At 56.8% G+C, this 19,181-nt stretch overlaps 9 protein-coding genes across 9 annotated transcripts; 5 read left to right on the top strand and 4 right to left on the bottom strand.

The window, feature by feature from the left end:
- Positions 1 to 86: 86 nt before the first annotated feature.
- B0I36DRAFT_425 (Mago nashi protein) lies at positions 87 to 1,413 on the top strand. Its single transcript, XM_046162304.1, has 4 exons — positions 87 to 496; positions 580 to 713; positions 829 to 980; positions 1,139 to 1,413. Exons 1-4 carry the CDS (start codon positions 456 to 458, stop codon positions 1,280 to 1,282), a joined length of 471 nt encoding a protein of 156 aa, XP_046017667.1. The 5' UTR covers positions 87 to 455; the 3' UTR covers positions 1,283 to 1,413.
- A 427-nt stretch (positions 1,414 to 1,840) lies between these two features.
- On the bottom strand, positions 1,841 to 3,612 carry B0I36DRAFT_412 (vacuolar import and degradation protein-domain-containing protein). The gene is made up of 4 exons (XM_046161954.1): positions 2,912 to 3,612; positions 2,588 to 2,738; positions 2,145 to 2,505; positions 1,841 to 2,083 (listed from the first exon to the last, which is right to left on the bottom strand). Exons 1-4 carry the CDS (start codon positions 3,446 to 3,448, stop codon positions 2,017 to 2,019), a joined length of 1,116 nt encoding a protein of 371 aa, XP_046017666.1. The 5' UTR covers positions 3,449 to 3,612; the 3' UTR covers positions 1,841 to 2,016.
- A 1,271-nt stretch (positions 3,613 to 4,883) lies between these two features.
- B0I36DRAFT_429 (S-adenosyl-L-methionine-dependent methyltransferase) lies at positions 4,884 to 6,937 on the bottom strand. Its single transcript, XM_046162479.1, has 4 exons — positions 6,625 to 6,937; positions 5,726 to 6,570; positions 5,461 to 5,666; positions 4,884 to 5,399 (listed from the first exon to the last, which is right to left on the bottom strand). The coding sequence occupies exons 1-4, from the start codon at positions 6,736 to 6,738 to the stop codon at positions 5,188 to 5,190; spliced, it is 1,377 nt and encodes a 458-aa protein (XP_046017665.1). The 5' UTR covers positions 6,739 to 6,937; the 3' UTR covers positions 4,884 to 5,187.
- Positions 6,938 to 7,231: 294 nt separating this feature from the next.
- Positions 7,232 to 8,616, top strand: B0I36DRAFT_234675 (ribonuclease P 40kDa subunit; the record flags this gene model as incomplete). Its single annotated transcript, XM_046149337.1, has 6 exons — positions 7,232 to 7,366; positions 7,451 to 7,598; positions 7,658 to 7,720; positions 7,777 to 7,878; positions 7,940 to 8,065; positions 8,120 to 8,616. 6 exons carry the CDS (start codon positions 7,232 to 7,234, stop codon positions 8,614 to 8,616), a joined length of 1,071 nt encoding a protein of 356 aa, XP_046017664.1.
- A 32-nt stretch (positions 8,617 to 8,648) lies between these two features.
- B0I36DRAFT_357016 (uncharacterized protein) lies at positions 8,649 to 9,308 on the bottom strand (the record flags this gene model as incomplete). The annotated part of the gene is made up of 1 exon (XM_046157734.1): positions 8,649 to 9,308. One exon carries the CDS (start codon positions 9,306 to 9,308, stop codon positions 8,649 to 8,651), a length of 660 nt encoding a protein of 219 aa, XP_046017663.1.
- A 659-nt stretch (positions 9,309 to 9,967) lies between these two features.
- B0I36DRAFT_308963 (tRNA ligase-like protein) lies at positions 9,968 to 12,876 on the top strand. The gene has a single exon (XM_046152070.1). It carries the CDS (start codon positions 10,056 to 10,058, stop codon positions 12,750 to 12,752), a length of 2,697 nt encoding a protein of 898 aa, XP_046017662.1. The 5' UTR covers positions 9,968 to 10,055; the 3' UTR covers positions 12,753 to 12,876.
- A 141-nt stretch (positions 12,877 to 13,017) lies between these two features.
- B0I36DRAFT_370689 (glycosyl transferase) lies at positions 13,018 to 14,382 on the bottom strand (the record flags this gene model as incomplete). Its single annotated transcript, XM_046159934.1, has 2 exons — positions 13,018 to 13,923; positions 14,041 to 14,382. The coding sequence occupies 2 exons, from the start codon at positions 14,380 to 14,382 to the stop codon at positions 13,018 to 13,020; spliced, it is 1,248 nt and encodes a 415-aa protein (XP_046017661.1).
- A 745-nt stretch (positions 14,383 to 15,127) lies between these two features.
- B0I36DRAFT_308960 (uncharacterized protein) lies at positions 15,128 to 16,542 on the top strand. Its single transcript, XM_046152069.1, has one exon. The coding sequence runs from the start codon at positions 15,328 to 15,330 to the stop codon at positions 16,360 to 16,362; it is 1,035 nt and encodes a 344-aa protein (XP_046017660.1). The 5' UTR covers positions 15,128 to 15,327; the 3' UTR covers positions 16,363 to 16,542.
- Positions 16,543 to 17,229: 687 nt separating this feature from the next.
- B0I36DRAFT_372 (uncharacterized protein) lies at positions 17,230 to 18,198 on the top strand. The gene is made up of 2 exons (XM_046160069.1): positions 17,230 to 17,770; positions 17,887 to 18,198. Exons 1-2 carry the CDS (start codon positions 17,328 to 17,330, stop codon positions 18,113 to 18,115), a joined length of 672 nt encoding a protein of 223 aa, XP_046017659.1. The 5' UTR covers positions 17,230 to 17,327; the 3' UTR covers positions 18,116 to 18,198.
- The last annotated feature ends 983 nt before the right edge of the window (positions 18,199 to 19,181 follow it).

Here is a 19,181-nt window from a genome sequence, read left to right as displayed (position 1 = left end):
CACATCAGGCGCAGTAGCGAGCTACCTTCTGCGAGTGCTTGATGCACACCACAAACAGAGGTAGTCTCCTAACATTCCAGCCACACTCGGGCGTCCATCTGCCATGCTATTGTTCTTGGAGCCTTCAGGGCAGATCTATTCACTAGCTGAGTGACAGGGAGCTGCTCAATTGCACGCCCAGGGACCTCCGGCAAGCTACTGGCAGCAGCTAGCGCAGCTTCACCAGCCAGGAACTACTTGCCCCGCTTACAACTTTGACGATATCGAGACCGCCGCCACGCCTTACCACAGCTTTGTGCACATCGACGCAAACCTCACGAGCACGCGAGCCGACCTTGTCACCACTCCCTAGCCTGCGTCCCTCCAACTTACTCTGCCTCGCTTCGGTGATCGATCCTCACGCAAAAGGGAGCGCCTTCCAGCTACCTTGCGACAATCGCTTGCGACAAGCGGCCATGACGACAGCAAACAGCGAACCCTTCTATCTGCGTTACTAGTACGGCCGCCCCTCACAGCAGCATTTGATCCGCAAGCCCGCATTGCAATTCGCTGACCTCTGGGGGTTTTCAATGCTTATAGCTCCGGACACTCGGGTCGTTTCGGCCATGAGTTCCTCGAGTTCGACTTCCGCGTGGTAGGCGACGGCCGGAGCGCAGTCGCGCGGTACGCCAACAACTCAAACTACCGCAACGACAGTCTGATTCGGAAAGAGAGTATGTCATACAATAAGCTGGCCTCCTAATCCTTGGGGTATTGGATGGCAGCAGCAACAAATCATTTGTACAAGGATCCCGAGTGGCTGACCTGAACCACGTTTGCGACGCTTAGTGTGTGTAAGCTCTCTCGTCATTGACGAAATACGGCGCATTGTCAAGGCGAGCGAGATCATGAAGGAAGACGACGGCAAGTGGCCGCAGAAGAACAAGGATGGAAGGCAAGAGCTCGAGATCAGGCTCGGCAACGAGCACATCTCGTTTGAGGTATGTGCATTGAAAGGACCTGAGCCGATTCTAGCTTCCCCTGTGCCCAGACGGCGACGGGGAGCCAGACTCGCTGTGGCGTGCGGAAAGACAAAACAACTCCTCTTTTTGGTGCGCGGGCGAACAAGAACTAACGCTGCGTCATCGAACCGGAACAGACAGCAAAGATTGGCTCCCTCATCGACGTCACAGAGTCCGCCGACCCTGAAGGCCTTCGCGTGTTCTACTACCTCGTCCAGGACCTCAAGGCGCTCGTCTTTAGCTTGACGTCGCTGCACTTCAAGATCAAGCCCATCTCGTGATGGGTCCCCAGTATCTGGAGCACGTCGCTTCCTCCTCAAGTGGCCAGTACCAACTTATGGACACGCGTGCAAACCACACGCCTGACCACTTGAAGAGCCTGCGAGTATGGACTCAGAAATGTATGATACCATCGCACGCACCCGGCCGGTAAAAACAAAAACCTGCCGCGGAATCACGCAGTGAGGTTTGGTACACGTCTGGGCACTTGACTGGAAGGTGGGACTGCGTCTCCGCTACAGCGCGACGATGAATGCATTCCCTTACGAGCAGAGCCGAACGCCCAACATGTAGTCCCGCACATAGATCACTTCGCCACAAAGCGAAACCCCAAAATGAACCGAACAGCGATACCCATTCTTTAATGCACTCAGACGTGCACATTCGGTATTTCGTGTGGATTCATTGATCCGCAGACGTGCTATGAGAAACAATATGCAACCAGGGCCCCCAGAGACATGTCCACGCAAGACCCAAGTCCAGCTGGCATTAGACTGTTCGCACGCCCGAGCAATCCGACAACGCGCCGTCCTGAGCAAACAAAAATTGGTTCTCCGCGCGGCTGTGGAACAGGAAAGAAACACCGCTTGTATTGATATCATATGTCTGCAAGTAACAACGATGAAGATGCGATAAATGTCACGCAGAACCCTGCAAAAATGTGTACAGCACACGCAAGGCATGACCCGACAACCCTGAGAGGGAAGTGTCAGGCAGGCCGGAAAGCGCGTAGAGGCTACCGGAACTCCACGGAGCCGAAGCTCCCGCGATCTTCCTGGTATTTAAGCTCGAGCTGTTGAAACCTGCAAAGCAACTGTCAGCGTTGTGCAACTAGGGATGATCAAAGAGGAGGAAGATACTCACTTTTCACTCCTCGAGTGGAAGTAGATCCCGCTGACGGACCCTTCCCGCATATTGAAACAAATGTAGTAGAAGCCCTCGAAGCTGGCTCCACTGATGGTTCGCACGCGGTGATCCGGCACCAGGAAGTGCTCCTTCCAACGCATAAATATGTTCTCGCGATGCGCCAGGTTACCCATAGACACGCTGGCGCCCTTGCGCACTTGAGACTTGTATGGTCGGAATGCCGAGAACTTGCTCCAGTGGTTGATGTCGACTTTCTCCGTGGCACCCCATCCTTCGTGTTTTGTTATAAATCCATATTTGCTGCCGACAATCTCGCCTTCAAAGAACGTGGTAAGGGTCGGGTTGTCTTCAGTCAGGCCTGCAGGATTGAGAGCAGTTAGAAACTCTATCCTTCTGATGCCATCCCCGGAGATGTTCCAAGCCCGTAGCTCACGGCATACCTTGAATTTTGAGATAACCACAGAGGTATGACTCTCGAAGGTCGACATATTTGAGCTCAACCTGCACGTCATAGACCTGCCGCTCGGACTGCTGCGTGCCGTGAAATCTGGCGCCCGGCCGGAGGAAGGTGGAGGGCGAAGTTGGGGCTATCTGCACTCCGTGGAACGAGCTCATGTTAGTACATGACACTTTCATGAGTAGCAGCGATGTGCATGCGCGACATAAACTTGGAGCACAAGCCACGCTGGGCCGTATGCGTGCAGCGCATTGAAGTTTTGAATAGGGGCTTCGTGAGGGTGGTTAATTAGGTCAGGACAACGCACCCTTCTGTTGGAAAATTCATATCCCATTGGGGAATCAAGGCTGCCTTCCTCATCTGACATGCTAGACATCATCTTGTCCTTTTTATCGATGGTTTCGTGGCCATCCTCATCCGTATCACCGCGCAATCGTGACGTCAGCGTCGCTTGCGAACTTGGGGATCCCCTGTCGTTACTTCTGCTAGAGGCCTGTTCTGTGTCTTCGTCGCTCGGTTTGTAGTGCTGTGATGTGTCCATTGAAGGCGCACTGTCGGCCGGGTGGGTTTGAACCATGTCGTGGTCCATCGACGAGGGCGGCACTATTGATTCTGGCCGGGGGGAATTGGTCGCAGACCGCATGTCGTCAGACAACTCGCCGATGGCGGTGTTGGCAGAGACTCTCGATGTGGGCGCGACAACATTGGCTGTTGAGGACTGGACCTGCGATGTGTACTCGCCGTCCCAATTGCTCGTCCCAGGACCCCAGCTTTCGTCAGGACAGGTCGAGATGTGGTTTCGGGGTGGCAACTCAGGCGGGCTGTTGGTGGATGGAGTCGGCATTGCGAATCGGGGTCTGAAATGCCGTGTTGAGAGTGGTCTGGGAGTTGCGAGAAGAGACAGGTTACAAAGGCGCGGGTGGCTGTGAGACCAACGAATATAATGTGCTCCAGGCGTGAATTGTCCCTGCTCGATGTGCGTCACAGCATGCGCGCGCGCAAGCAGATGTCTTACGGTGACGACTGATGGACGGCCGATAAGTGTGGATGACTGGTCAGGTAGTGGCCAGCTTTCGATAGGGAGAGGACGAAAGAGCACGCCGCACCATGAGTAGAAACGACGAGCGGAATAAGGGAATGGAATGATGCACGGCGGACAGGCTTGGTGATGGGATGGCAGATGTCGAGAGGGAGGAGGGTTTAGCTCGGCAGCGTGCAGAGCGCCTCGCCGTCAAGGACGCACTGCGAGACTCGGAGCCGCCCTGGTGGAGCGCCCATGCTGGGTGTTGTCTGGGGGGATGCTGGGGCAAGTCGACTGGGGGGGCCGCTCTTGCCTCCTCCTCGACCAAGTGGGGGCGTGCAGGGCCCGATAAGTCGAGGGTGCCACACCTCCTCCACCAGACATCAGATCAGCTGCAGTCTGGACTCTGCACGACTCCTCTCCTCCGCCGGCACATGGCCCAAAGTCCCCTAACCGCCCGCCCGACCTGACTGTGCTGTGCCCTCTCCTGGCCCGGCGACATCATCCCACACAAGCAGATCCGATGGGGTTCTTGCGAGATCCGCACCAGGCGCATCTTCGGCTCCGTTCCGGGTTGAGAGCATGGGACACTTGTTTATTCTGCATGGTCGCATGCCAGGCTATGACGACGAAATGGCGCTTCACAATGGGACACATGCCCAAGCTCTGGCCGGTTCCCAAACTGCAAGGCTTGCACCCTGCAGGACCAAAGTCTCCAAGCATTGGTATTCGACCCAGTGGTGTGCACACAATGACCAGGACCACGCTGCCGAGGTGGTGGTTGGGCACCAGGACAGCGCACAGAGACAGCTCGTGACTCGAAGACCGTGACTGTCTTGCCTCTCCCTGCCTCAAAGTCGCAATGACCAGAACACCTCTTCCACCACGACCGTTTCCAGGCACAATGTGCTCGTGCCGCCCACATGGTATTGCGTCCAGGCGTTGGGGATCGCATGTTCTCTCTCCAGAGCTAGTGACAGTTGGTGGCTAGACCACCCGCCATTTCGCTGCAGATGATTTGCTGATTCGTGCGTGGGAATTTTAAAAGGGCCACGCCAGGAGCTTTCGAGAATGGGCTCTGGAACAATCAAGAAAAGATTCCATCATGCAGGTTTGTGCAGGAGGGCGTAAGGACTGCGTCAGGGTGCTTTGCAGGGAGTTTTCTTTTTTCTCTGCGCGGCATGCCGCGTCCCACAGGCTTGGGAAAGCTGACTGAAGCTTCTGCGCATTCGTCTCCGTCAACTGAGCCTGTCATGACTCGATAAAGTTTCCCGCAACCCAACTTCTACGAAGCAGTGCATTCCTGTCAGACAGCACAGGGTTTTGAGGTTTGTGCATATACTGGCCCGCTTAGAGGAGAGACCACCACGTATTACTTCGATTGACGCAGTGTGCTCTACCAGCATCGAAAGGACGACTCTGACGATGCCTGGGACTAAGAGGCCGTCATGGATAGCCGGCCGGATATGCAGCCCGTGTTGGATGCATGCTTACGTTGCCAGCTGCTCTTTGTCGAGTCAGGCGCCTTTGGTTTGGTCATGACCACACATACTTTTTCTGCCTCAGTCTGTACGTGGCAGGGCGCTGGTGTTCGTAACCTCACCGGCGGCAGTGACTCCCTCTTCTGGGCGGAACCCGCGGAAGTAGTTGCGCCGAAAAGGGTTGAGGTCGTCGGCAGTGTATCCATTTACCAGCGCTTGTGTTCTCGCTGCAAGGGCGACTTGGTCGACCTCGGCATCAGGGATGCGACGGTATGTGATGAGCCTTCGAGACCCTGTGCACCGGCGAAATTAGCATTATCCATGTGTGTTAGATATTAGCAGGGAGGGACTTGCACTTGTTGAATGCCTGGACGCAGACGACAACCACCTCAAGACTCGGGTGTGTTGGCACCGGTATGTCTTGCTCTTCATCGTTGGCTGTCGGCATCCAGAACGATAGGCGGCCACCGTCTACCAGTGTGTCCGTGGCAAAGTTGAGAATGTCGTCGAGCATAGCCACGAAGCTGTATGGCTTCTTCGGTGGCACAAAGTTGGCCAATCTTGGGCAGAAAGCCTTGTCAGAATAGCCTCGTCTCCAGAACTGGTCCTTTGCACTCACTTGTATGACTGCTTCCCCTTCTCCACCACCCAGGCGTCTTTCTCCGGGTCTCTGCAACCCAATACTCTCAAGCCCTCGCGAACCCCGTACGGAGGATCGCACACAATGCCGTCGAGAAATCGCATTCTGCGCACTGGCGTGTTTGTCAAGTCGCAAACAAAGACGTCCCCAAGGCAATTCTCCAGGCCGTACTGAGCGAAGTTGCCTTTCAGACTCTTATTGCCACCTTCTCCACGGACGCTGCGCCCATCGATATCCGACCCGAATCCCAACGCCCCAAAATGGGCGCATGCAATTGGGAAGCTGCCGGTTCCCACGAATGGATCGTAGAACAGCTTACCAGGGGCAGCACAGGCGATATTGGCAGTGATGAGCGCGAGCTCCGAGTCCATAGATGTTGTACTGATATAGCCTCGTTTCTTCAAGTCATACTTGCGGACCAGCTCTCGAACACCTGTTCCTATGAGCCTGCCGAAATGGACCTTGATAGGGTTGGGCAAATTCTTTGGCACCGCACCGAATTCCCACTGCTCAAAGATGGTGAATTCCTGGTCCGGCGAACTGAGAAGGATCCGTCCCTCTAGGGGCAAGTATGAGAATGAGTTGATGAGCTCGAGCTTCTTCTTGGCGCTGCGGGCTCCATAGAAGGTGTCAATGTTGATCTTGAAAGACACGTCGTGGTACCGAGGCCATAGGTGTGAGGTCTCTCGCTTAACAATTGCATGAAGCTCGTCATAAGTGTCCGCCGTGCCCCAGTGCTCATGGATGCTCTGCGCCAGAATGGATCTCTGCAGTATCGTTCGAGCTGCATCCTCTGAAGGCAGCTTGACCAGGCAAAAGGGAGACTGAGAACTGGTAAGCTAATGTCGAGTTGGCCATGCGAAGCTCACGCGGCTCACCTCATCACTGTATGACAGCACCTGCATCTCGATGCCCGCGACCTGGGCAAGTGCTTGCAGCTCGGCGAGACGGAAGGTCTCATGCCATTGTGAGAAGCGAACCAGGTACTCCATATTAAACCAGATGCAGGTTCACGGTGTATTTCGGTCTCAAAGACTTCGGAAAGGTTGAGAAATCAGAGGAAAAATGTGGTCAAAAAAGAGGGAATCGACAAACTAGACCGGGTACATGCCGTAAAGGCCACAATGAGCGTCGAAATCCCGGCCTTGTTGTGGTGTGATGACCTTCTAGAAACTTTTCGGTGCATGAGTGTCTGGTGTTGTTAAGTGGGATGTCTGATCCCAGGCTCCGCATCCAATTTTGTGGGTGGTGCCCGCCGTCCACGATTCAATTCTGCCATGGTGGATCCGGTCCAGGCGCATGCTAACAACCCGCACGACAACACATGAAGGCAGCGCGAACTGGTTGATCTCTCAGGTCGTTCATCTTGTCAGAGCGCTCGAGTTCCTGGCTGGTGGCTCCCCGCGGTGTTTGTCGAGTCACCTCTGCAACAGATCCTAGGCTTGAGACCTGAAGTGGGCATCCCACTACCCGAAGACGGCACAGATGCTTTCATTCACGGCACCCAGCATTTATCACTCGCCGAAATGCTTCGTTACGTACGGCACGATGGGTCACCCGGATCCTAAACAGCTGCCGGCAAAGGGGAAGCCATGGTCCTCCTTCCTCGCACAAGACTTTGTGCACAAGGCATGTTCAAAAGAAGGCCTCTGTTGCTTTCATTTCTCGATCACAGTCGGGACGGAGCGCTAATTGTTCTTATAGGTGGATCTCGTGCTGCCGCAGGGCGTGGCAGAGGCTGTGAAAGACAGGCTTGAGGCAGCACAGCTGTTGACGCCTACGTACCACCGCGTGATTATGAAGCTTGGTCAGGTTTTAGAGGGCGACTTCTTTACGGAGTACATTAAGCTTGGTTAGTATCAACGTCACAGACCAGCAACAAAACCTGTGCTAACAAGACTTGCTGTTAAGGAAACGTGATCATGTTGTCGGCCGGCAGGTTGGACGCGGATGATGTGTTCACACTCAAAGATGGTCAGTAAAGGTCTTGCTCCAATGGCAAAGGGAGCCCTCATATTCACAGCCTGCAGGCACACTATCACTATATCTCGCCAAGGAGACGTATGAGCGAGCCGGACTCATTGGCAAACCATACGGCGTTAAAGGCAAACGGGGCATCAAGCCCAGATGGAGTAAGTGCTCTTTCCTTTGTACATCTGATTCTACCTCAACTAACTGTTGGCCTAATACTAGTCGTGGAATACGACCTCAGGCATCCCTCGATGCTTCACGGCAAGAAGGGTTTCGAGAGGCTTCTTTCAGCTTGCCACAATGTACTCAACAAGCCAGTCACCTGGCTCTTCCGCAATATTTCCGAAGGTAATAAGAGTCCCATAAGATACTGGTCGCTGCACGTACTAAACAATGCACCAGTTCCGTCATCCGACCCTCTTCAAAAGCACTTTCCGGTCAAGTACACATCCGCGCCGGGCCTTTCCAAGGATCTCAGGACATTGACACCAAGATTGGCGATGCCACACACAGCCCTCAATGACCTTGGGCATCTCGAATTCGATGAATACAGCGTCGACATATATGAGTGGCTGTCTTTGATACGTCTTCAGAGTCCCCGCGTGGCTGCAGGTGACAATGTAGATCAGTACATCTCAACATACACGCCCCCGGGTCATGTCGAGGAGATTCGCGAAGAGGCCTTGTGCAAGCTGACCTGGGAGGGATTCATGCCTTCGTCGTGGACGCAGCGCTTGCTGGCTGAGATTGTTCTTGCTGTGACGCCCAAGCAGTGGTTCGCCCTCAGTACTACGGCCTTCGCCAAAGGCACCATCGGTGAAGCATCGGAATGTACGCTCATGCGACCGCCGAATGCTCCTGGGGAGTACTTTCTCTGGGATATCCACGGACATTCCTGAAGACCATCTGAGAATGTTGATATTAACCACCCTTATTCCTGTCTGGACCTGACGTTGCGATCCGAATAGTCGCCAGCTCCAATGGCGTCCTCTACTAGTCTGCGCAGCTCTGCTTGTCCAGCCTCAGTATGGAAATCCTCCCGTTCTGCAAGCTCCTCTATCCTCCGGCGAAGTACTGGGTCGACCTCTGCTTCTTCGTCGCCAGGCTCTATGGTGCCCATGGACACTCGCATGCCGTTGGGCAACGCAGCAGTAGTGTCAGCCTCGCTGCTAGCCGGAACTGCAGGGTGGATGCCGTTGAGACTTTCGGCAGGAAGGGACGACTCCTTCGACTGGAGATACTCGGCGACCTCGGGGAACTCTCCCTCTTCCGCAATCTTTTCCCTAGCAGTGCGACCTTCGGTGCCTGTCGCCGTCAGATCCGCTGCAAGCTCTTCGACAAGAAGCTTGGCTGCCTCTACGGTCTCTACCACAAAGAGGGCTGTCTCCTGGTCCTCATCGCGCAGGTCCACATCGACATTGAACTGGCGGATCAAGGCACGTAGGAGGTCAAGATGGTTGTAGCTAGCGGCAGCATGGACAAGGGAGTATCCGTGGTCATCCTGAGCTGAGGCCAGTGCTGGATTCTCGCGCAGCAGCGGCAGGAGCGCCGCCGGGTTGTCTGCAGCCAGGAGGAAAGGGTTGGCCGTCATCTTTGGAGCTTGACACCGGAGCGCACGATACACCAGCTTTGTTCTCTAGACGGTTGCCTCGTTGAGGATGATATGCAATCGAAATGTGTAATCGAGATGCCAAAGAGCCAGGTACACGAGTGGCCTGGGAAGTACTGGACCAAGCAAGCAGCACACGGAGCTTCTGATCTGCACCGGCTTCAAATTGTTGCCCATGACCCCACCAAGCAACGACGAGCCTGTGATGCAATCCATGGTCGTGCTACCCCTCCAAAATTTTTGCAGGGCTCGGCCAGCAAGGGGTCCACCAGACGTACCGGCAGTGGGACCTCAGCCCACCCTTGGAAGTTGCCTCTGCTAGGGCTGCCCAGCTGTGAGGTGAGCACGAGATGCAATGACCCCACACGACAGTACTCTCGAGATGTTGAATCACAATGATGATTGCTGGCTACGCAAGTGACGCCCATTGATTTGACCGAGACCCTGGACGCTATAGAGCTAGGGGTCTGTATGCATGGGGGAAGTGGTTCTGCCTAGCCTGGGCCAGGATTCAACAACGTTTGTGACACGGCCGGCCAAGCTCAGCCTGGGTGACTCAGACGGGCAAGCTGCCCACTGGGCGTCTGTCTGGAATAGCAGGGCGGCATAGCCCCGTTTGAGGCTGCCTCTGTAGCACACACGAACCACCAGCATCTGCGTCCACAGCCGCGCTACCATGAGCACTACCAGTTGACAGAACTCCACCTTGCCTGGGCATCGACGGGGCACATGGGCTTCACGAGACCTCTTTGCCTGTTCAGAGCCCTTCCTGCCTCAGACACTCTTCTGTACAAGTACCCTCGCACCGCTCGTCTTGTGCAGCTGTCCCACATTCTCTCCCTTCATCACAGATACACGTTGATCAACGGACCTGCCACAACCACCGCAGGTCACCACCACAGACGTCACTTGTCTCGACTTCCCTGGTTACCACCGGTGCCGCGTCTGAGATCAAGAAGTGTGCCCGCAGCATTCACCACCGCAACATTGAACAAGTCACCCGCCTCTGTCTCGCCGGCCTTGCCAGACATGGCGATCCTCAGGGTTCCCTTCAAAGAGCAGGATCCGCAGGAGATTGCCGAGCTTGTGCGCAATCTTGCGGATCCCAAAACCAAATCCAAGAAGGGCATCAAGGCCAAGAAGACGACATTTAAGATCCAGGGCTCGCCCGACGGCATTTCTGTAGACTCTTGGAGATTGCAGGACTGGGACTACAAGCGGCCAGACCTGCCCACGTACGCGCGAGGTCTCTTCACCACAAGGAACCGCCGCGGTGAGGCTGAGATTGCTGTCCGTGGCTACGACAAGTTCTTCAACGTCAACGAGGTCTCCGAGACCAAATGGGAAAACATCCACAGGAAGACCCAGGGCCCTTACGAGCTCACGCTCAAGGAGAACGGCTGCATCATCTTCATCAGCGGCCTCGAAGACGGCACCTTGCTAGTATGCAGCAAGCACTCGACAGGTGACCGCACAGACATCGACGTCAGCCACGCCGGCGCTGGTGACAGGTGGATCGACAAGCAGCTCGCCACCATCGGCAAGACGAGGGAAGAGTTTGCCCGCCATCTCAGAAAACGCAATGTCACGGCCGTGGCCGAGCTGTGTGATGACGAGTTCGAGGAGCATATCCTGGCCTACGGTCCCGACAGAGCTGGCCTCTATCTGCACGGCATCAACGTCAATGTTCCAGAGTTCGTGACGTACCCGAGCGACTTGGTGCAGGGCTTTGCGGACGAATGGGGGTTCCGCAAGGTTGGCCTGCTCACATACCCGGATACAGAATCCGTGCAGAAGTTCCTCGATGGTGTTGCAGAATCAGGCGCACATGATGGCCGGGACGTCGAAGGCTTTGTCATCCGCTGCAGGATGTCTCCTGATCCGGAAAGGATCCCATTCGCCGACTGGTTCTTCAAGTACAAGTTCGAAGAGCCCTACTTGATGTATCGACAGTGGCGAGAATGCACAAAGGCCTTGATTGCCGGCAAGCCTCCCAAGTATAAGAAGCACATCAAGATCACCGAGGAGTACCTGCGGTACGCGCGGAAAGTTCTTGCCCAGAGCCCAGAGCTCGGCAAGCTGTACAACCAGAACCATGGCATCATCAAGCTCAGAGACGACTTTCTCCGGGAGAAGAACATCAAGGGTGCCGATGCGGCGAACATGGAGGACGATGATGAGAGCAAGCTTGTCACACATAACGTGGTTCTAGTGCCAATAGCGACCATTGGCTGTGGCAAGACCACAGTCGGCATGGCCCTGACACACCTATTCGGCTGGGGCATTGTCCAGAACGACAATATCCAGGGCAAAGGCCGCCCGGCACAGATGGTGACACAGCTCATGAAGCAGCTCATGGAGCACCCTGTTGTCATATCGGATCGCAACAACTCGGAACGCCGCGAGCGGGACCAGATTATCGCCGATGTCAAGAAGCAGAACGGAGACGCCCGCCTTGTCGCCCTCAACTTTGCCCACAGTGACATAGACGAAGTGCGAAGAGTCACACGCGAGCGCGTGCTCAAGCGCGGCGACAACCATCAGACGATCCAAGCCGCGTCCGAGGAGAGCAAAGTCATAGGCATCATGGAGAACTTCATCTCGCGCTTCCAGCCATGTGAGCCGGACCAGATGCCGGACGCTGGATTCGACATGATAATCGACCTTGACCCGGCTCAGGGCAGCCGTTCCAATGTCGAGATCGTGGTGAACGAGCTGCACAAGAGATATCCTGCGCTCGTCCCGAATTTACCCAGTGCTGCAGACATGGACGAGGCCGTCAAGGCGGCGATCGAGGATTACACCCCCTTGCTGCGACACAAGATCCCGGATCGCAGCAGCAACAAGAACAACAGCGCCAAGAAGAATGAGCCGCAGGCGCAGACATCCAAGAAGCCGAAGCCACTCGAGTACATGTCCGTCTCCGTCCCTGCCAAAGACGTCACCAGCACTCTCGAGACGGCATTCAAGGGTGCCGGTCCCGACGAACAAAAGATGTACCGTCAGCTGCAACAGACCCGTCGTGTGCAGCCTCTTTTCCACGTGACGCTCATGCATCGCGCCTCGGCGGATCAGCACTCTGAGCTCTGGCAGCACTACAAGACGCTCCACGCGGAGAAAAGTGCAGACTCTGTAGATGGCAAGATGGGCGAGTGCGAGGTCATGCTTGAGAGCGTGGTGTGGGACGACCGGATCATGGCTGTTGTGGTGCGCCTTGTCGATCCCGCAGAGCAGTGGAAGTGTGTCAACAAGGTCGCCCACATCACCATTGGAACGCGGGACAACTCGGTGAAGCCCAAAGAGAGCAATGATCTTCTGGCTCGCTGGCTCGAGAAGGGCAGTGGGAGCGACACGGGGATCGGCGAACGGCCAATTGAGGGCAGACCCATCCTCAAAGGCACAGTTCGAGGCGTCCTGGCCAGATAGATCAGCAGATGTGAGATCGGCATTCGTGGACTGGTTGATGGAAACCGACAAGGGTCTTGCATTTACATGTATGAAGTTAGTAAAAGGAGAAAAAGCCACAGACACATAGCTTCACAACCAGCTCTCTCTCGACGTGCATGAATCCCACTCGAAGTTTCTATATGTCCACATGAAAGGCTTTTAAGTCGATTTTAACTTTTTTGGTGATCCATTTGATCAATCATGGAGGATCTCTCCAATCTCCTGAAGACACCTCTTTTTCTACTCATGGTGACAACTCATTCGTCACCTTTGCGAACGCGCTCCACTGCCTCCACGCCTCGCCAGACTTGATGGCCCAGCGCGCCCTGCGCACACCTTCCTTCCACCGGCCGTTTCCAGGACCTCTCTCCTTGATGACCTGCCCGTCGTCCCCGGGACCCATGCTACTCGAGTCGGCCTCGCAGACTCCCGCCACCACGAACAGGGCCGCCGTGTTCATCAGGACGAACTCGAGGATCGGGTCGTCGTCCGGCAGCTCGCCCCTGAGGATCTTCTCGAGGATCTTTGCGTTCTCGTGGGGCTCCTTGCCGGGGGATACCGTGCTGAGGGGGTGCGCCGACAGGCCAAAGTCGGCCGGGGACAGGAGGAAGTGCTCGACCTCGACGACCCCGTCGGCCCGGGGCACGAGCTGCCAGCACAGGGTCTCCCCCGCGCACGAGATCTCGTCGAGCTGCTCCCTCCCGCACACGATGAGGCCCTTTGTGTTGCCCAGGAGGCGGAGCGCCTCGGCGAAGACGGGGCCCAGGTCGTCGCGGGCGACGCCCAGCATGCGCGCCTCGATGGCGTCGTGGATCGGGTTGCTCAGCGGGCCCAGGAGGTTGAAGATTGTGCGCCAGCCGAGCTCCTTGCGGATCGGGGCGACGAACCGCATGCCCGGGTGGAACACGGGGGCGAAGAGGAACGCGTAGTTGGACGCCGCGTACACGGCCGAGATTGTGCGCGGGTTGATGCGCGAGAGCTGCGCCGGGTGTGGCTCCATGCTCATCAGCAGGTCGGCGGAGCCCGATTTGGACGTCGACGCGCGGTTGCCGTGCTTGGCGAGCAGGAGCAGCGACGAGGCCAGGATCGAAGAAGTCGTCGAGATGTTGAAGGTGTTGTGCGAGTCGCCGCCGGTGCCTACTATGTCGACCTTTGTCCGGTTTTTTATTCGCGTGTTAGAGAGAGAGAGAGAGTGCGATGAAGTTTGCTCCCGGGGGGATTCTTCCCGTGAGGTTGGCAATCTGATCTTGGGCCCGTTTTAACTTACGAGACCGCCATTGTAGAGCCCTTCTGGTCTTGCCTTGCTGCTGATGACCTGCTGGACGGCGGGAATGTCTATCGGCGCCGAGTGCGCGCGCATGGCGGCCGAGGCCTGGGCGAGGACATCGGCGCGGCGGTCCCAGCCGGTGAAGTGGAGGGCTGTGAGGAGAGAGCCGGTCTGGACAGGGCTGAGCTGGTTGGTGAAGATGAGGGCGAGGGCGTCTGCAATCTCGGTGGCAGTGACCCTGCTCTTCTCCGGATCTGGCCACAGCCGCTGCAGTAGCTGCCGGATGTCGACAATCGCCGGCTGGTCGAGCTGCTGCGATATCGAATTTGGTGCCTCAGGCATGGCGGCGGGTGGTTAGAGACGGCAAGCACCGGCCGGTTGAAGGGAGAAGGCTGTTTCGAGGCTTGTCGGTGTCTGGTGTTGGAGGAGGTTGATTTGGTGGCGGAGACAAAAAGGTCTTGGCTGATTGTCCTTGCTGGAGTAGCGCACCGTTGTGTGTGTGTTGGACGATCTTGGTGTTAGTGAGTCACAGAAAGTGGTTGGCAAGGATGTTTTTAAGAAAGCGTAGATCTCGCGACTAGATCGAAAAGTTGGTGGAGCTGGCACTTCAGCCGAGCCCGACGCCTGGGCAGCCCAACAGGAATGTCGCAAGTGAGATACCACGTTTCACACAGCCGCCTTGATGCCAATGGCACATCCTTCAGGACGGCAAGGCCCGCCGCATCCATTCAATCAATCAGGAACCAGCAAATGGCAAGGAGGGCCAGTGTTGCACCCTCGGTCCCAAAGTCCAGATGGCCGACATAATCAGCCTGCCCAGGCTCGCCATGCTGCAGAAGGAGCACGAGGGGCATGGGCCAGCTCTGCTTGCAGGGTCCAGTCGCGGGGTAGCAGAATAAGAAGAGCCGGGCATGACGACAATGGCCCTTGGCGTGGACCACCACCCATGGCATGGACGGCTCTGTCCGGGGCGTCCCAATTGGAGCGGTCAGGCGCGGCACAAAGCAGAGCTCTGTCGACGCTAAACCTACCCGGGACGTGGCCCTCTCTATGCCCATCCTGGATTAGCGCAGCCTGTCCCTGCCACCAGCGGTGCAGTGCAGCCATCACGAAATTTCGAGGCTCGCATCCGTGGTGGTCTGGTTGCTTGTTTGAGGGAAGCTGGCATTGCACCTGGGCACATTGCAGACGCCGCAACCAAAACAATCACCGCTCGGCAGGCCAGGCGCTCTCCTTGTCAGCTGCTCTACCGGCACCATCCCGTTTCGCACCATTGCTACAGCCGCCATGCCGGCACGAATCGCCTGCTCCTCGGCTAGGAGCAGTGCTGGCCGAGCGCTCCAACACGCCCAAAACGCCGCTCGTTGTTCAGCACCAGCCTCGCGCGCGGCCTTGACACATTTGTCCAGGTCTCAGTCTCGCCAGTATGCTGCCGCCGCCTCAGTCCCCGTGGCCGGCGTGAAGCTACCCGACAGCTTCGTCCCTCCCACACAGCCTCCCAGTGCGCGGCCGGCACAGACCAGAAAGTCGCAGATGCTGCGCACATACACCTCGCTCCTGCGATCAACGCCGTTAATACTCTTCTTCCAACACAACAACATCACCGCAAACGAGTGGGCCGCCCTGCGGCGAGAGTTGCGCGCAGCGCTGGCTGCGGTCCCACCTCCCGTTGCCGGAGCCGATGGCCGCGTCCCTGTCAACGTGTCGGATCACATCGATATCCAGGTACTGCGGACGCGCATGTTCGACGTTGCCTTCAAGATTGTCGAGTTTTTTGACGCAGAGAAGCACGCGGGCGAGTCCAATGCCTACACGCACGACCTGTCGACGTCGGCATATGCCGCGCTCCAGAAGGCCAACACCAAGGACCCCAACAGCGCATACGCCCAGATTGCGCCGCTTTTCTCCGGCCCTGTCGCCGCCGTCACCTTCCCGGCGGTGTCCCCAGCCCATCTCGCGGCCGTGCTCAAGATTCTGGCTCCGTCAGCACCGGACTTCCCGGCCCCAACCAGGAAGAAGAGCCCCGGCTACTACGACCCGGTCGCGCAGAGCGCTCTGCAGAAGCTCCTGCTTATCGGCGGCCGCGTGGAGAGCAAGGTCTTCGACCCGGCTGGCGTGAAGTGGGTGGGCGGCATTGAGGGCGGACTGGATACTCTGCGGGCGCAGCTTGTGCACATGCTGCAGACTGCTGGTCTGGGTCTCACAACTGCCCTCGAAGGCCACAGCAAGGGCCTGTGGCTCGCGCTCGAGAGCAGAAGGACGCAAATGGATGAGGAGGCGAACGGCGGCAAGACGGAGCCTGCCGAGGACCAGAAGGAATAGTCGCCCGGTCCTCGTTGCCCTGGCTATCATGTGTTCGTGAGCAAAGAGGCCTGGCGTTGGCCGAAGATGTAAAGCACCACTACCACTGTACAGATATTGTATTCGAGGGTTCTAGAAATGGCATCATATTCGTGGTTGATGGCCTGTAATTTATGCAACGCAGCTGGGTTGTTCCATTGACCTCAACCGTGTATTTGCAGCAGTGAGACCTAACTGTCGCGGGAGTATTCGATCTCGCAGGCAAGAGTGACCTTGGAACTCAGGCGGATTCATTTGTGCCGGTGTAGGCTAGCAAGAACACATATCGTCATGACGTTTGCGGATATGATATTCTATACTATGTAACACTAAACTCTTACCAGAGTCGCCTACCCAGGCTGGGGAATGTGGCAGCCTTGGGGGACCTTGGGGGAGATCGAGCAGAGCCCCACCACTCCAGTCGTCGGAAACGGCTGCACGCGCGGCATCGACTCGGGCACATGCATGGAGCTTGCTCGTCCAACCCACCCGCAAACACCCCTACTCCCGGCTCGAGAGCTGCCTTCCGCTCCTCGCCTGCAACGTCATCTTCGACCTACACTCGTCACCAGGCACCAACCGCCCGACCTTTGCTGCGACATTCAACTGTCCAGCTGCGCATTCCAGGTAGACCAGGAGCATCAACTCGGCAGGTTGACGTCGCGCGCTCATTCATTCATTCATTCGCTTGCTCCCGTTGGCGATCGCGAGAAGCTCGACCACGACACGGCCACTCAAGTACAATTGTGACGGAAGAACACCACTCTGTAGCGACGACCCGCAAGACGTCGCGCCAAGCTCGACTGTTCTTATTCGAGAGTGGTACTAGCTAGACGGTCTTCTGCCGACCAGCCCAGTTGTGCTTCGATTGCGACTGCACGAACAAGACGCACACACGACTCTGGGCTTGACCACATTGCGCGCAAGCTCAACACACATCCGCGGCCATGGATTTCGCCCCATACCAGTCCTCCCCGCCCGAGCACAACCGTCCCTGGTCTCCAGAGGGCTCCACGGGCGGCGCAACCTCGCCGCGGGCTTCCTACGACAACGGCAATCGCCGGCCGTTCTCCCCGAACCAGTACCAATACCAAGCCGGCGGCCGGGCAGGCAACAATGGCGTCTCGTCACCGCCGCCGCTCCAGCATCCCCAGCCGCAACGGCAGTGGTCGAGCTCGGCCTTTGCGCCGGGTGCAGGGGCTGCCGAGGCCGGTGTAGGGCTGGGCTCTGGAGGAGGAGGAGGTGATGGCGGATACACGGATCACATTGCCGAGTTTGACACGAGCCTCGGGATCCGGTTAGACTACGAGGCGTGTCTGGCGTATCTTGCGCTGCCGCCAATTGGTGCAATCATACTACTGATTCTGGAGCGCAAGAGCGATTATGTCCGGTACGTCATTTGTCCGTTGTCCGTTCAGGAGTTGTGCTTGCTCGTATCCCCGCAACAACAAGTCTCTCACTGGCAGTAATCCAGGCCGAGGACCAGCGTTAACAATTTGAGCACAGGTTCCATGCGTGGCAATCGAGTCTACTCTTCACGGCCGTCTTTGTCCTCCACCTCATCTTCTCGTTCTCGACATTTCTCGGCTGGGTCATCTTCCTGGCTGACTTGGGTCTTATGGCGTTTCTCACGCTCAAGGCGTATAGAGATGCGGATACGCTCGACAGGTACGTGTATATTGGCCCCTGCAGACTGCCTGGCTGGCGCAGAGTTTCTGTGAGGAATCAAGACTAATGCGGACATGTTTGGCTCGATAAGATATGAGGTTCCTTTCTTTGGACAAGTGGCGAGTCGCTTCCTCGATGATGAATAGAGCAGTGGCAATCAGAGCAAGATGTTGTGGACGTACCCAAGACAGTTTTAACCTTTTTTAGCAAGACATTGAAGCGTTTCAGAAGATATGGGGTTGTCTGGTGATGCTGCGATTGCACATGTTGACGAGTATCAGGCTGTCTGTCCATTGGAGCATGGTCATATCGGATGCCCGGGACGGAGCCGATTATTCATACGTGCCCAGCCTTGTCGTGGTTGTGCCATGTTTCTCTCCGAGGACCCGTCTACAAGTGAAGATGCCCAGACGCGCTCGCAAATTCCAGCCAGAAACAAGGCGTCTCAGGCAACGCGACCATCAATGATGCAATCCCAGGCGGGAGGCTGAGCTCGTGGGCTGGAGTGATTGGCGCCAGGCCCGCCACGCGGGGATGCCACTGTCAGACGGGCAGACTACCATGCCGGTTTGGTGGCGCAACCTTGATCATCCTGCGGCTGGGTTCGATCAACGAGGATGGCCTGGTTTTCATGTCTCGTTCTCGTAGAGACTGTTGCCTTGCATATATCGAGGTGCGGTTTCGTGGATTGTATAGTGCCATCCTGACAAATTGCCTCGTTGTGGGCTCCGCAACGTGTTGACAGACTCGCACAGAGACAGACAACCTTGGGAAGTTCAAGGCGGCTCGCGACGGACCCACCCCGGATCAGGGCCTTGGCCGATTAAGCTCAGGATACCCCTGGCGAGGCTGCATTGTCTGGGGCAGTACATAGACTGCGGCATCCCTCTGAGACACCTCGAAGTCCTCTCCCCAACGACAGGATTGTCAAGACGGTCCAGTTGGAGAGTCTCCCCGCCGGTCTTTCGTGTAATTAGAAGGGACACACTCACTTCACTGCCCGAGAAACAAAAACGAGCGGCCCCGCGCACTACATACAACCTCGTATTGTGGACAGGTCTGATGGGTGTTGAAATGACAGGCGAACTGCTTTTAGTTCCGCGCCGGACCCGCCACGACGCGACTGGTGCCTG

Source organism: Microdochium trichocladiopsis (genome assembly GCF_020744255.1).
Source record: "Microdochium trichocladiopsis strain MPI-CAGE-CH-0230 chromosome Unknown B0I36scaffold_1, whole genome shotgun sequence".
NCBI classification, from domain to species: domain Eukaryota; kingdom Fungi; phylum Ascomycota; class Sordariomycetes; order Xylariales; family Microdochiaceae; genus Microdochium; species Microdochium trichocladiopsis.
This window is presented reverse-complemented; position numbering and strand designations above follow the sequence as displayed.